At 36.3% G+C, this 14,904-nt stretch overlaps 1 protein-coding gene across 9 annotated transcripts in view; it reads left to right on the plus strand.

The window, feature by feature from the left end:
• LOC133520552 (uncharacterized) overlaps window positions 1–14,904 on the plus strand; it is a 139,983-nt gene that overhangs the window by 39,322 nt on the left and 85,757 nt on the right. For 7 of the 9 annotated variants that reach the window (XM_061855038.1, XM_061855044.1, XM_061855036.1 and 4 more), the window contains 2 exons: window positions 11,802–11,976; window positions 12,969–13,074. In XM_061855038.1, coding sequence (XP_061711022.1) covers window positions 11,802–11,976; window positions 12,969–13,074 — 281 coding nt within the window. The remainder of the gene's footprint in view (window positions 1–11,801; window positions 11,977–12,968; window positions 13,075–14,904) is intronic. The other 2 variants (XM_061855039.1, XM_061855041.1) reach the window with 1 other exon arrangement.

Below are 14,904 nucleotides of genomic sequence, written 5' to 3' on the forward strand. Positions count from 1 at the left end.
GCGAGCCGGAATCGTGCCCCAAAGGTCCCTTCACATACATCACGGTTGAACTTTTTTATAGATTTTCCTGTAATCTAAGGGTACTAAAATATTTTTAGTATATCTTTCAAAATTTTAAGTTCAGTAGTTTTGAAGATAAGAGAATGATATGATACATTTTTGCCTTACTATCTTAACTAACTTCAAAATCATCTGAAAATTGTTTTGATTTGTCATACGATATAATTAGCGAAATATTTTTTATTTTGTAATATAAAAAATAGCTTCCAAATTTACAACTCTCCATACATGTAACTAAAAGTAAAAAAAACCTGTAAAATCAACGGGTGACACACTAATAATTAGAGCTTTAAAAATAACTTTAAGGTTATAATTAGTTAAGTTTTTGAAAATAATCGCTTCAGAATTCCAGAAAATGTGTTATCGTCTTCTAACTTGAACGGGCGTATAAAAATTTTGAAAAAAAAAAAATGTAATAGATACCTAATTGTTTTGAAGATGATCGATCGAGCTATTTATGAGCTTTTTTCTAAAACACTTTTTGTTTTATTAAAAGGTCGTAAGTGCCTCGAAGGAACTTTATTTGCCTTCTATGGCTCTTTCATATCATATGAAGGCGCGGAACCCTTTATTACGCGTGGCCTGACACGCAGAGGCGTAGCGAGGGGGGGGGGGGGCTAGGGGGGCCATGGCCCCGGGCGGCACATGAGAGGGGGCGGCAAAATACGGTATATAAAAAATATAAAATTAAGAAATCAATATTTTCAAATCGTGCCACGAAACGAACTAATGCACCGCGGGAGCGATGCCGAGCATACACGATTGTTCGCTGGGCTACAACCGCGAAAATCGAAGTTCGTCAATTGCGGGCATTTTTATCTCTCACTCTAATTACGTCTTAGTGAGAGTAAAAGAGAAAGATACCCGCAATTTGCGAATTTCGGTTTTTGCGGTAGGCCCCCTGGTTATAGGTAAAACCTATAGCCCTATATGACATCACACCAAATTGAACACGGTGCCCTCTGCGCGCAATCTGGGCGCCCTCGGCGCCATCATTCGCAAAAATAGTCGGGCGTAGCCCAATGAACGTGGTGCGATACGGGCCATTAAATGCACGTGGCTCCGGTGCCCTCATATTAAAAGAGTCGAGCATAGCCTGACGTATGTTGTCACGCTGCGGGCGATGGAATAACGGGCGCCTTTTGCACTCTCATGTAAAAGCATTGGGCGCTTTGCGTGCGCTGCTGTGCTTAAGGCACCATGGCACAAAAATAATGTAAAAGATTTTAAATAATTGATTATGAAATTATAGCCCCAAAATTGATTAAATACATAACTTTCAAATATAAAAGCAGACTACTGAAAATTGCGCTCTAAAACGTATGAAACAAAAAAACATTCTCATCTGAAATAATCATTTACCTACCTTAAAAATTATCTGTAAATAATAAAAAAAACTTTTCACTTCACCAACGGGTAAAGGCTCTCTTGATTGTTCAAAAACGAATGAGAAAGTTGCATTTTATCCACATGCATGTGAGGCAAAGTAATCAGATGCAAATTGTGAGTTGTTACCTAGTGTTAACTTGTCGAATTTACTTTTAAATTATGATTTCCAATGATAAATGTATTATTACGTTCATTTGAATTTGATTTGGTTTTTAATTGGTATTTAATTTCATAGTTAGTATTTTCCTCGCATTGGTGTGGTGAAAAATGTTGTGTTTACTCGGAGGCAAAGTCTGTTTAACCCTCGTGCCTTGAAACCCTCGCAACGGTCACGATTCCACTGCTCGAACTTCAATTTTGGAATCTTTCGCTTACTCGGGTATCAATATTAGCACGAGCGGTTAAACAACAACGTTGCCCCCTTGTAAAACAAATAACTATTACATATTCGCTGTAATGTTTTTTTTACCAAGATGTGAAAATAAATAACGTGTCGTGTGCAGAAAACACCCACATTTTTGTTAAATTTGATCAAAAGTCAATTTTTTTTTGCTCCTTATGACGTCAGAAATACGTGGTTAAAATCTGTCGGGTTACTCGTCCCCACAGTATATTCAAAAATTAGTAAATTATGTATGTTAAATTGTATTTCTTTATTTAAAAGATGTAAATATAAAATATTTTCTCTGTGATTACTTCAGAGATTTTTTTTCTTTTTTCATGCTTTTATGAGCCAGATTTTTAGTAGTCGAGTTTTGGTTTTTGAACATATTTTTGTATTTTACCACATTTACCCAACTTTGTCTAGTCAGGTCATAAGATTATGTCACAAAGGTTAAGAAAAGTTAGCCATGATTTGAAAGCTTGTTTTATATGATCAAAACGTATTATAATTGTTTTAAAATTTAGATCGCGATTTTATTTACTACTTGTTTACTTTGGGATTGTCGTTAGACGCGAATACGCGGCTGAATTGTGAAAAAATATACTTCACAAAAGGGAGTAAAAATCAGTGTCACATAAATAAAATAGGTACAATTGTTTATTTATATGAACCTACTTTATTATAACGCTATTTTCTCACCAGCATTTAGTTCTTCGAAAAGTTTATACTTCAGCTAATACCTTCATACTTAGGCTACTCTTCAGTAACATGTTTATTTTTGACTGCCATTCAACGAGTAGGTTTGGTAAAACATGTACAGTTGCAATTTTGCCAGTCCAGTACACATGATTTAAGTATCTAATGAAAGATAAAAGACCCTACATTTCTTTTATGTACGATTCAACCATGTAAAACAGAAAAATAAATAAATAGGGATCAAAATCACCTTAAAGAGGCCGCGTATTTTTTTCATGATTTTTTATACATTTGCGCTTACTTGTAAAGCATGCTGTGTACACTTGTTTTGAATCTCGTGCTAATTTTTAAGCCATCATATGCAATTGTATGTTTTTCATGATATTGTACGATATCTGTTTAGTGTACCTAATAAAGTAAAATAATAAATTTAATACCATTTCCTTCGAATATTACATAGAATAATGCGAAACTGTACCTATGACTTTTTTATCACTAAAAATCTTTGTGACTGAACTTATGACTTGGAACTCTTCAACGACGCTTTTTTAATTTCACTGTATGAAATCCAAAATCTACAATAATCTTTCTTTCACCGGTCTCCCTCATTAAAGTCCTTTTTTTTCTTAAAAAAATATATTTTATTACGCAAGGAATGGTTTCGTGCTACATCAAAATATTGAAAGAAAACCTGCTCCTAACGCCACATGCAATGCAAGTCATCCATTATTTGTTATCATCAAATCTTATAGTTAAGTAACAGCTACACACGCAAATGGCCGAGACGGTACACGGTGCCTGCAGGCTCGACCGTGACGACAACGTAGCTACACTGGCTACGCTACGTTACAGTTCATCAGTGGTAAGTGGCGTCTATAAAATCCAATGGGTACACGATTGATGCCTATTTCAAAATATGTAATCGAGCACCTTGTTTTATTTTATAGATTTTGAGGAACTACTAAACTATACAGGATGTTTCTTTAGTCACCTGCAATAATTTACGGGCTGAATATATAGGTTATATCGAGCAACTTTTACTTCGGGACTAACCTTGAAATTGCAGAAAATAAGTTTACTCTCCCATAGAAAATGTCAAGGTCAGACAGCCAAAATATATGAAACAGCCAATTTTTATCCGCGATTTCTGGGTTGGCCCATAGTAAAAGTGGCTCAGTATGACCTATATATTCAACCCTTAAATTATTACAGATGACTAAATAAACACCCTGTATAATTGTCTAATTAATTAATAGCACAATATTATAGCATTAACTTGGACCAAAATGACCAAATCTACAATCTATATTAGTTAACGAGTTTAACTCACCACCAAACACCCGCATTTTTTTTTAAATCTGTAGACGTCCTTTTCTGACCACTGGAAAAGAAAACATAATATAACCTTTTATTTTTCCTATCATCTGATCTTACGATTCCAATAGGTCTCTACGACGCCCGAGTAACTCCAAATTTATCATTTCCAGCACCCTTACCACAAATTGCAAAAAATCACCAATAAATCTTTGCAAACTAGGAAGGATGGTGTATTATCGGCTTACAATCTTTAAATGTATCTAACCTGTGTTTAGCGGGCGCGTACTCGGCACCCCCGGATGCCGGCCGCGGCTGCGGTTTGTGGTCTGCATTGCATGCACACAACATGCAGCGAGGCGATCATAATCACATAACTACTGACTACAAGTGCTCTGCTGGAAAAGCGTTATTATAATTAGATACTAGTGCAAACGACAGGTTGTTAAGAATATTACCGTTTGAGAAGAACCAATAATTATAATTGTATTCTACGATAATGCTAATCTAGATTTCTGGTATCATTTGTCTAATAATTAGGGTTGTACCTAACTTCTAAATGTGTCAACGTGATCGTTATGAAACCAACAGACGTAAGGAAATGTTATTTAGGAATAATTTTACCTACGTACTAACTATAAAGCTGCTGCTATACGTTCCTCAAAGCTATACTGCGTTTTAAGAGCAAGCAAATTAAGTGCTTACTTAAGCTTTGTTTGTAGGTTAGTACGCAACAGATTTTTTAAAGATTTAACTTTAAGTAGCAGGAGCTGGTAAGCAGGAGATTTTTCTTCTATAATTTCCTGTCTCTCGCGTTTCTGGATCCGGATTAGCAATCGCTTTAAGAATGCTGCATAATAAAGCTATAACTCCGGCTGGCGGCAACCAAAGTGCAATAACCCCGTGACAAACAAAAATATTGGTTGCAGGAGAAAACAATTGGCAGCAAGCCTTCGGCACAACTAGGTTCTTGCATTTAAATGATCAGGATAATAAAAAAAGATTTCGTGTTGTCAGTAAGCGATGCTCACATTGCTCATTCGCTTTTCAGGAAGAGCCAAGCGCGAGGGTTATTAACTTTTATGTCGAATTGGTATAAAATTTTCAATCGGCTTAAACCATCAAAGTATTTGAGCAACCGAAAACAAAGAAATAAAACTATAGGCCAATCAAGTTAGATTTTTTCGAAGAATGTCTTCCCAGCAAGCTGGACGTCGTTTTAATACCTTAATTGGGTCCTAAATGCGTGTAATTCGAGTTTGGGCTAACCCAGGTGTGTTTTTACTCTTTTTCAGTTTTTTGGTCATAGATCAAACGGTACGTCTGACGAAAAATTTATTCGAATCATGGTGAAAGTTGATATTTGAGGATTCGAAAGGTACCTTGAATATAATAATGAATTCGTAGTCAAAGTTTGTAAAAAATGGCCACCTCTTCGAATGATTTTTGGTATACCATGTTAGAAATCCGAAAAAGCCTTTTTACCAATGTCTGATTCACCAAACCTTGCTGGTAGTGGCATTGTAATTGTTGGTGAGTTCCTTCTACATCGAGTGGTTTGGCAATCGAAGGATAAATGTATCTTCTACGGCTCCCAAAATGTATGCACACCTCGTGGGATGGAGCAAACTCAGCATACACTCATTTAGGACCAAATGGAAGTATTAAAATGATTTCCAGCTTACTGGAAATTAATTCCTCAAAACGTTATTTTTCGATCTAAGTAATTTGATATTACTGGTCTACTATGGACGCTTTTTGTTACGTGATCGATTGAAATATCTTTATTGAAACTAGTGAAATAAGTTTCAATAAAGAAACAAATCGCCTTTATTGGATTACAATAAAAATATTGGTGTTGTTAGTAAACGTGATTCGCATCGTGCTCTTTTTGTTTGAATAGTCACGTTTTACAAAAGGGCTGAAATTGAGTGAGCGTTCTACAACTTCGTACAAATCTAATTTCGCTCGAAGCGTTTGTGATAACCTCGATCGACAATGACGGCAGTTTATAAAATTGATTATACTAAAGTGAAAATAATAAACAGTACTTTAACTTAAATCTTTGTGTAATGAATTTCCAAGGAAGTTCGGCAGGTTCAAGTAGGAATTAAATTTTTTAAGAGACTTATATTTTAAACGCTTGTAATAGGTTAGGTAGTAACTACGGAACCCTACACTGAGCGTGGCCCGACATGCTCTTGGCCGTTTTTTTATATATGTTATTAGTGATGAAATAGTAATGACAAATCCAAGTTTTCGACCTCGAAAGCCTTTCGGATCATTGTGTGTATAATATACATTACAGTGAGGGAAGTTATAACTCGCATCTCTTGTATATCTGTGATGGACCACGCTTGTCCTCTGAATCCACAGCACTTCTTTTGCACCCAGCGTATGTGGCAGCATTTCTTCGTCAACCTGATCAGGTTGTTTTTATTGTTAATGTCCTGTTTACATTAATTTATCTGTAACTTTAAAAAAGCTATTGGACGCTTTGTGTTCCATTGTGTTCAGTGTCAAAACGCTGAGCCTATCGTGAGAAAATCAATTAAGGCGTCACTTTAAACAGTCGAAAGTTTAGCATTAAAGTGTCTGTGATATGGTAATTTAATGATGATGCTTCATAAGTTTGGAGAATATAATCTAGCCATCATAGCTATTCGATTATACCTTATGGCTCTTAGGTACTCGTTAATTGAAATATTTGTAGTTTTAAAGGTCCGTCTGGCCTTATGGGTAGGACCCTGCCTAAGAAGCCGATGGTCCCGGGTTCAAATCTTAGTAAGGACATTTATTTGTGTGATGAGCATGAATATTTGTTCCTGAGTCATGGGTGTTTTTTATGTATTTAAGTACCTATTTATAAATTATATATATTGTTGTCTACTTACTTTATTTTGGTGGCACTTAGTCAATTTGTGTAATAATGTCCTATAATATTTTATTATTTATTTATTTGTAATCCAAAATATGTAATTCAACACGCCCTTCTTACAATACGTCTAAGTAACATGAATGCTCTTCTAATGGAGGAAAAACAAAACCTTAAATACTAGAATTATGCTCAATTCTCATATGAATTACGGAAGAACGCACATCGCAGTGTGGGTCAACAAAAAACATAATTATGAAATGAATAATGAGGCGTAACTATAGGTAGGTACCTACTAAATATACATGGGAGTTTAACATATTAAACATCCATTTTATTCAACCGCAGTAATCATTAATTCGCGAACGCGAAGCGGCGCGGCGCAGCGCGGGTGAAATAAATCCTTTGAAATCTATGGAAGTGTCCTACGTGGGCGATCTCGTTATGAACGCGAATGCCGTTAGGCCGCCGCGCCGCGCCGTGCCGCGTAGCATTCGCGAGTTATTCGCTCACGTAAGCCACTGCGTAAGATATACTCGTACCTATTCAGTATTCGATCTACCAAGATCATTTTGTTCTAAGGTTTCAAATTCAGATTATTAAGCTCTAGCCTAAGATGGCAATATCTCTAAACTATGTAGTTATCTCGTCATTTTGGAATCTTTTGTTTGCAAATAATGTTTTTTTATGAGGTTAATAAGACAGTTCAACAACTTGTTTCAATGTTTTTAAACAATAATTGAGAATGCTCTTGGCAATTTCTTATCGGATCTTGTACCCACCATTATGTATGTAAGACTTGCAACATAATTAACATAGAATCGCCCCACAACCTGTCCGTTGCGTGTTTGTATTCATACATACATTCATGGGATGACATAGATCTGACTGAAGGATCGCATTTTGATGTAACTTCATTCATATTTTAATTCATGAAGTAATTTTTTGTCAAATTCGTGAATTGCAGTAAGATGTCAGTATGATTGACATTTTACTGTCGGATAGCTCTGTAATTTTATTGGACAAAATCAAACCAAGAAAGAGTTTAATCCTTAACTAATTCAACTAATTGATACAATATCGATGTTGAATCTTATCCATGTACGTTCAAATAGGATCTTATTTAAAACAATGTAAGTAGTATGATGTCCTCGGGTATGTATTTCCTAGACCTAAGCCTGCCATGTAACTTGGTGTTATGAATAAATTATTTTTATTTGTATTCGTATTTAGTATCTTAATAATTAAATGTAACCTGGACTATCTACCAAACATGGCCATGACATGCAGGGAGTATATTTAAGTATTATAATAGGCTTAAAGCTTATTTTAACTAAATAAAATATTTTATTCATAATCAAATACAAAGGTTATCCGACACACGCTTCGTCAAAACACAAACGTAATAACAAATGTAATATATGTATGTATGTTTAAGAAAAGATGCGGTATGCGGTATGCGGTATATATTAACTATCTAATTTAAATAAAATCCCAATCCTAAGTACTAAGTATAAGCTCGTTCGGAAATAGAGCCCCTGATATTATTGACATTAAATAGACATGCATATTTCACACCGCGCGACATGATAACTAGGGTAAAATTGCGTGTTAATATTTAACAACCGAGGGACTTCCGTGAGGGGATTGGGGTTGAATTTTATATACGGCCGTATTTCCCCCAGGACAGTTTCTGGTGAGTTTTTCGTGCCCGAATAAAGCCAGGGATACACTAGGGGACACATGTTTGGCGACGTCGCAAGATGTGGCGCGACGTTACCGGACTTCACTCAACATGTCTGGTAACAGCGCGCGACATATTATGTACCGACTTAAGAGGGAGGTACTTATAGCATAATTTTTTTAAAATTCTAAATGTTTTCAATTTCCATGTTTTTTTATTATGTTATTGACACAATGACAAACTAGGTTTATAGGTTTTCCTTTTTTTTTTTTTCAAAACATGCGGAACAACAATTGTTTTTGCTAAAGCGAAACCAAAAAACCTAATATATATTATGCTGAAGTTAATCAAAGTGATTGATTAAGATTTAAATAGTGGAAACCTTTTTCTCCCGAAATGGAATTTTTGTCCCATAACTCTTCAAGTGGCATATGACGTTTTTGAGCTATTGAAATTTTGATCTTATTTAAATTAATCAAATTTGAATGTTAAATGACATAATCGGTCGGGAGTCGACGGCCTACCACTCCAAGGGCTAGTGTATCCCTGGCTTAACTTATAAGTACTTACTCGTGAAGAAAGCAAAGGTACCTATAAGGTACTGCATAGTTAAAGCTAGAATTGAAACGACTTATAAAAGAGTAGGTAGCCCAGAAACAATATTATCTGAAAATCTATGTTAGTCATTACTACACCTTAATACAACAAAGTCCCCAGCCGTTTGTCTGACTATGTATGTATGTTCGCATATAACTCAAAAACTACTGAACGGATTCTCATGCGGGTTTCACCTATCAATAGAGTTATTCTTCAAGAAGGTTTAAGTGTGTAATTTTTTTTAGATTTTGTGTAAAGCTGAGAAGAAGCCGGAGAGGGTCGCTAGTGTTAAGATACGAGTATGTTAGGCTTGATGACTATCCTTGTATAGGTTACCTAGCCTCATTAGATTCAGTAAGATAGTAAAATACGTTTTTTATTATTACTATGCCTTAAGTGGTAATTACTGCTATTGTTTATTATACAGTGCCGTATAATTAAGGCTACATATAATTTAGGTTTACTGAGTGTATATCTTTATGTATGACATAGTGTTAACTAGAATATTTAGACATATCTTTATATACCTAGTACCTATACTTTCTGCAATCACTGTAATTGTAAATTATGCACGGTAAAATCTATCATAGGCATACTCGTACCTACCTCTGGTTTACTGTTTATACATACCTATGTATAAATACCTATTGGTATTGATTATAGTTAGGGCTATGGTGTAAATATATGTAACACTATATGAACCGTTGCGTTCATCGGGCGTATCCGTGATTGACACCCAAGGTCTAGATCAAATGAATCAATTGAATCTTTAAATATCATATAGTCATAGCTTGATGATAATTACCGTTGACACACTGCGGAAGGACAAATATTGTAAGTACTTAAAGAATGGCGTCATCGACAAAGCTATTGTTTAGCTTGGCCATCCGCCTGTTCCTTATAAGTTCATGACTTAAGGACTTTGGCGTTGTCTTGGTAGGATATGTAGGTAGTTATGCCTGCCTAGTTTTGTGCAGGTGACTGCTATATGACCCTCCCATTCCGAAAGGAAACTGCCTCTTTTTGAGATGGTTACGTAAATGGGCCACCAGTGTAAGAACTTTTTAAATAATTGGAGTTTCCTATATGAGAATTTAAAAAAAAATACATCTACATACATACTTTATGAGGAATGCATAATTGCTTAATGGAGGTATTTCCTTGTCATTTTCAATACTACTCGAATATGCAACAGTTAAGATTATTCTTTTTCACCACACCAACTGGTAAAGGCCCTCTTGATTGTTTAAAAACTAATGAGAAAGTTGCATTTTATACACATGTGGGGCAAAGTAATCAAATGCAAATTTTGAGTTGTTTGCTGGAGAATTGATTATTGAATGATGATTTTGAATGATATTTTTTTTATTACGTTCATTTGGATTTGAATTGGTTTGATTTTTTTGGTATTGCATAGTTAGTACCTATTTTCGTCGCGTTGAAAAAATTCGTTGTTGCGAAAATTTAGTGTTTCACTCAGAGGCAAAGTTTGTTTAACCCTCGTGCCTTGAAACTCTCGCAACGCTGAAGATTCCACTTCTCGAACCACTCGCGACGCTCGTGGTTTAATTTTGGAATCTTTCGCTTGCTCTGATAAGTATCAGCACGAGCGGTTAAACAAGAACTTTGCCTCCTTGTAAAACAAATAACTATACTGAGACTCAAAAATCGCCGTGTTTATTCAAATAGTCTTTCAATTAGAGTCTACCGAATCAAATAAACACGAACACATAGATTACACGATGATTACATAATAACTCTGCTTTTAACGTGAATTTATTTACATACGTTGTTACTTAATTGAAAGGCCAGTTCAATGTCACCTAAAAACAATATTTTGTTTAGTAATTTTTGTTCTAATGTAGAGTAATGTAGACGATCCAAATAGGCTTAAGCATATTCACATCACATGCCAAGTGTTCGCCTCAAGCAAAACATTATACCTAATGTTCGTCGTGTTTGTATAAGGGTGGAATGGATCTAAAGGTTTTATGTGAGGTGAAACAGCTGAGGCAAGGGCTAGTAAAGTGATCGTAATATTCGTAATAACACGCTTAGTCCTAGCCTAACCTTGACCGACGGAAAACCGAAAACGAAAGAAAGTCCAAATGGCTGCCGACACGCGAGGGTTTTATTATCTCACGGCACACTTGAGAACGCTATGGAAAATAAAAAGTAATATTACTTAAATTGTGTTGGTTATGATGTAGGTATTTAATGCGAAGATGGTTCTAGTGGTTTTATGTCTACCTATAATGTAAGTCATAAATAATTGACTGGCGATCTAATCTAGATATTAATTCTATCACGGCACGAAGTTATATCACGGAAACTCAGAGAGCTACTTCTATGATAAAGTAGTACAAAAACAGGAAAATGCAATGGGTATTTCGGGTATTTTGGTTTAACATACTAATGACTGCGCATTTTTGGTTTTACGTTGCAAACCTACGGACAGGATACGCTGTCATTGACGAAAGTTTCATTATGATGAGCTTCTGTAAATATACACAACTAGAAAAAATGAATCCTCCGATCACCATAATTACTAGTAAATAAATAGTACATTCTTGACAAGGGGTAAAAGGCACCTTTCACCTGAGTTGAACATTCTATATTTAGTTTCGAATACGAGAAAAGTATTAATTGCACATCGTTAAAAAGAGAAAAAAAAACGTACTTAGAATCCACAGTGCTCTAGAGCAGAAACCTATCATTTTTTGCACACTTTTTAGAACAACAACGACCCATTTTCAGAGCATGAGAAATGAGAAACTATAATCGTTACTTTTTTTCAACAGGGTCACTCAGAGTCCAAGGGTGCGAAGAAGCGCGACAAGAGCGTAGGCAACGGTAACGGGAAGCCCAGCCGTGGCGTGGCCACGTCTTTCGGGTTTCGGAGGCGGCCTGCCAGCACATCTCGCGCCGACGACAACGCTAGGCGCAAGAAGGCGCAGGATAATAATGGAAATGGAGGTATGGTCTCTCCACAGTGTCACTTAAGGCTAAAAAGTATTATATTGATGAGAGTAGACAATGGCTACGACAAGCCCAGTCGTGAAGTGAGTTGGATCCGTCGTAACAGTTTCAGAGGCCCTCGACAAATCAAACTGGACGTGCGATAATATCGGGGGCTGATTGAACAATTCGCAGCTTGGTACAGAGGTACACCACGAAATAAGCCAGTAAAGCAATAACTCATACCTAGTACTAGATATCTTTTGCATCTTTCATGTATTTCAAAAAGGCAACAAAATACTTATAACGAATGTTTGATTGTTGAATACTGTACCTGTGCTTGGAGGAGATTACAACCGCGATAACTGCTATAATAAAAAGAAAAGGTCATAATGACACATTAGTGGAATTTACTTTAGTGGAAAATGGGGTGTAAAGTGTTCAAACTTTGTTTTCCTTGACTTTACAAGGACTAAGTAGTATGTACTATCAGTCATATACGATCTGGCACTAACGACGTTTTTGCGTATGATCTTCCATGGTACCTACATACAAAGTACCTACCATTTTGTAGGGACAGTTTCTTAAAGCCTATTAATTTGATGCTGTAATAAAACTTTCCTTATTTCTAACTGAGGCAGTAGGCAATATGACAAACGCCAATCGAAAAGTAAAATTACTTATATTGAATTTTGTGATATTTTTTTGTAATTTTACTCTGTATTCTGACCCTGCACCAATTAGGATCTTTCGGTTTGGCTCATGGTTGACTGGTAGAGAATGCCTTCTGGCATTTAGTCCGCCATTTGTGCTCTTCATGTATTGTGCAATAAAATTTAAATAAATGAATAAAATGACAAACGTGAGAAGTCACGCGATCTTTTTTATACCATAATTTAAATTCGATTAGCGTTTTCTATAACCGATTTTTACCTGCCTAAGCCAATTGGGATGTTTACATTAAGTACCGATTGCTAATTTAGGTAATGTAAGTATGTATATCATCGCAGCAGGTTCCACGGAGGACCTACGAGTCGAGGAGGTGTTGTCCGGACGCTCGACGCCCCTCGCGCGACCCCGTAAGGATGCCGTCGGCCAGCCACTACGGAGCAACAGGTACATTCATTACTTATCGATCGATGTAAACAAACACACACCGGCAAATACAAACAGTATTCATTAAGCTAACATTGCTACGCGCCACTATGATTATCCTTGACCACTTGAATGACGGGTAGAACGTTAATAATCACGACGTCGATCACGACATTAATTAAGTAAACCCACTCGTGACATCTCGCATTTCTGGCTATGCTATTCTGCAATGCTGCACCAGCAACGCCGAAGCAGAAACAATGCAGCAAAGTAACGCTGCTGCAGACGCTATCCGAATGTCACCTAAAGTCAAGATGAAGATCAAGAGATAGTAAATATAAATAAGTCTTAGATGGTGGTATATGTGCCAGGGGGTGGCAGTATTTGTAACTAAATGTATGCCCCCCTGGCCTCCCCCCCCCCCTAATTAGTTGGAAACGCCCTTGCATAAACGTTTGAAAGTTATGTAGTATCTCGTATGTATCTACATAAAGTATTATTGATCAATGATCTATGATAGTTTTATACTATCCTCAATTCCTTAATAAATAATAAATTAAATATAGTTGAGCTGTGTAAATGCCTGAGGCAACCGCATAAAGGATGCTTCTATGGTGCTATTGCCCGCAGCATTATTGCAGGCGTTCTTTACGGGTACATAATAACCATTGCTCGTCTCTCAATAGCAACATTACCATAAGAATGACTAAAGTCCTGGATAGACGTGCGAGTAAATTCGCGAACTTATGGCTCGACGACCTTTTTCGCTGGTGTGTCAACCTAAGTACGCGTACTTTACAAGCGAAAAAAGTCGTCGAGCCAAAGTTCGCGAACTTACTCGCCTGTCTATCATTTAATAGGAAGACCTATAACGTTAGGTACAGTCAAGGTATTAAATATCGATACGGACAAAGTGCCAAAAATATGTACATACTCCCTGTACCTATTATCTTGGGAAATCTGGGATATAACGACACGGTATGTTTTTCGTGGGCGAAACAACTGGATATATGGGCATTTGGGCACGTGACACGTCGTAACGTAATAAAAGTAATGTAGGCGTACTGTGATGCGTACTCAAGGGGCATGTATGCGTGTTTGCCACCTTCGTGGTGTAAAAGTGGCGCTAACATATTTAGCAAATTAGTGGAGACTTAAGTACACAGAAAAAGTCAGGCAAATGATTCCATTTGCATTCGGGATTATGTAGCTACCGGATTCGAATTTGGTATAGGAACAGCGATACACGGATAAACGATACTTCGTCTCAGGGATCGGAAACCGGTATTTCTTGTATGGGAACGAAAACGGTATTTTTTCGTTCTTTGTTAATTACTTCATTTCTAATTAGGCAATCTAATAATACGAAGTCGTTATCTGAAAACACAACTGAGTCCTACATTTAGAGTATAAAATAAACCGAAATATATGGTTATTTCGATGGTTGTACAATTTAAAGGAGAATGAATCTGAAACTAGCTAATGTACCTAGTTATTTTTAAGTATTTTATAATGAAAATAAATAATCTTGTATGTAACCTATCCCTGTTAAAACTAAAATAATTTTGTCTCGAGGGCAGATTGGATTGTTTTTTTTTTCTAATTCTGAAGATACGGAATAGCACATAACGATACAAGTGCGAAAAATAGGAAATTCGAAACGAGTGGCGATAAATTAAAATACGACCGAAGGGAGTACCTATTCGCACATGTATCGTACGTTTTACAGTACATATGGCCCTTTAAATGTTCGACACAGTAACGTAATATGCAAATTTTCGCACTAGTGCGGTAAAGTAGCACCATATGTACTGTAAATATATATTACATGACAAATCGAAATAACACTAG

The sequence above is a fragment of the Cydia pomonella genome, chromosome 8, assembly GCF_033807575.1.
Source record: "Cydia pomonella isolate Wapato2018A chromosome 8, ilCydPomo1, whole genome shotgun sequence".
NCBI classification, from domain to species: Eukaryota; Metazoa; Arthropoda; class Insecta; order Lepidoptera; family Tortricidae; genus Cydia; species Cydia pomonella.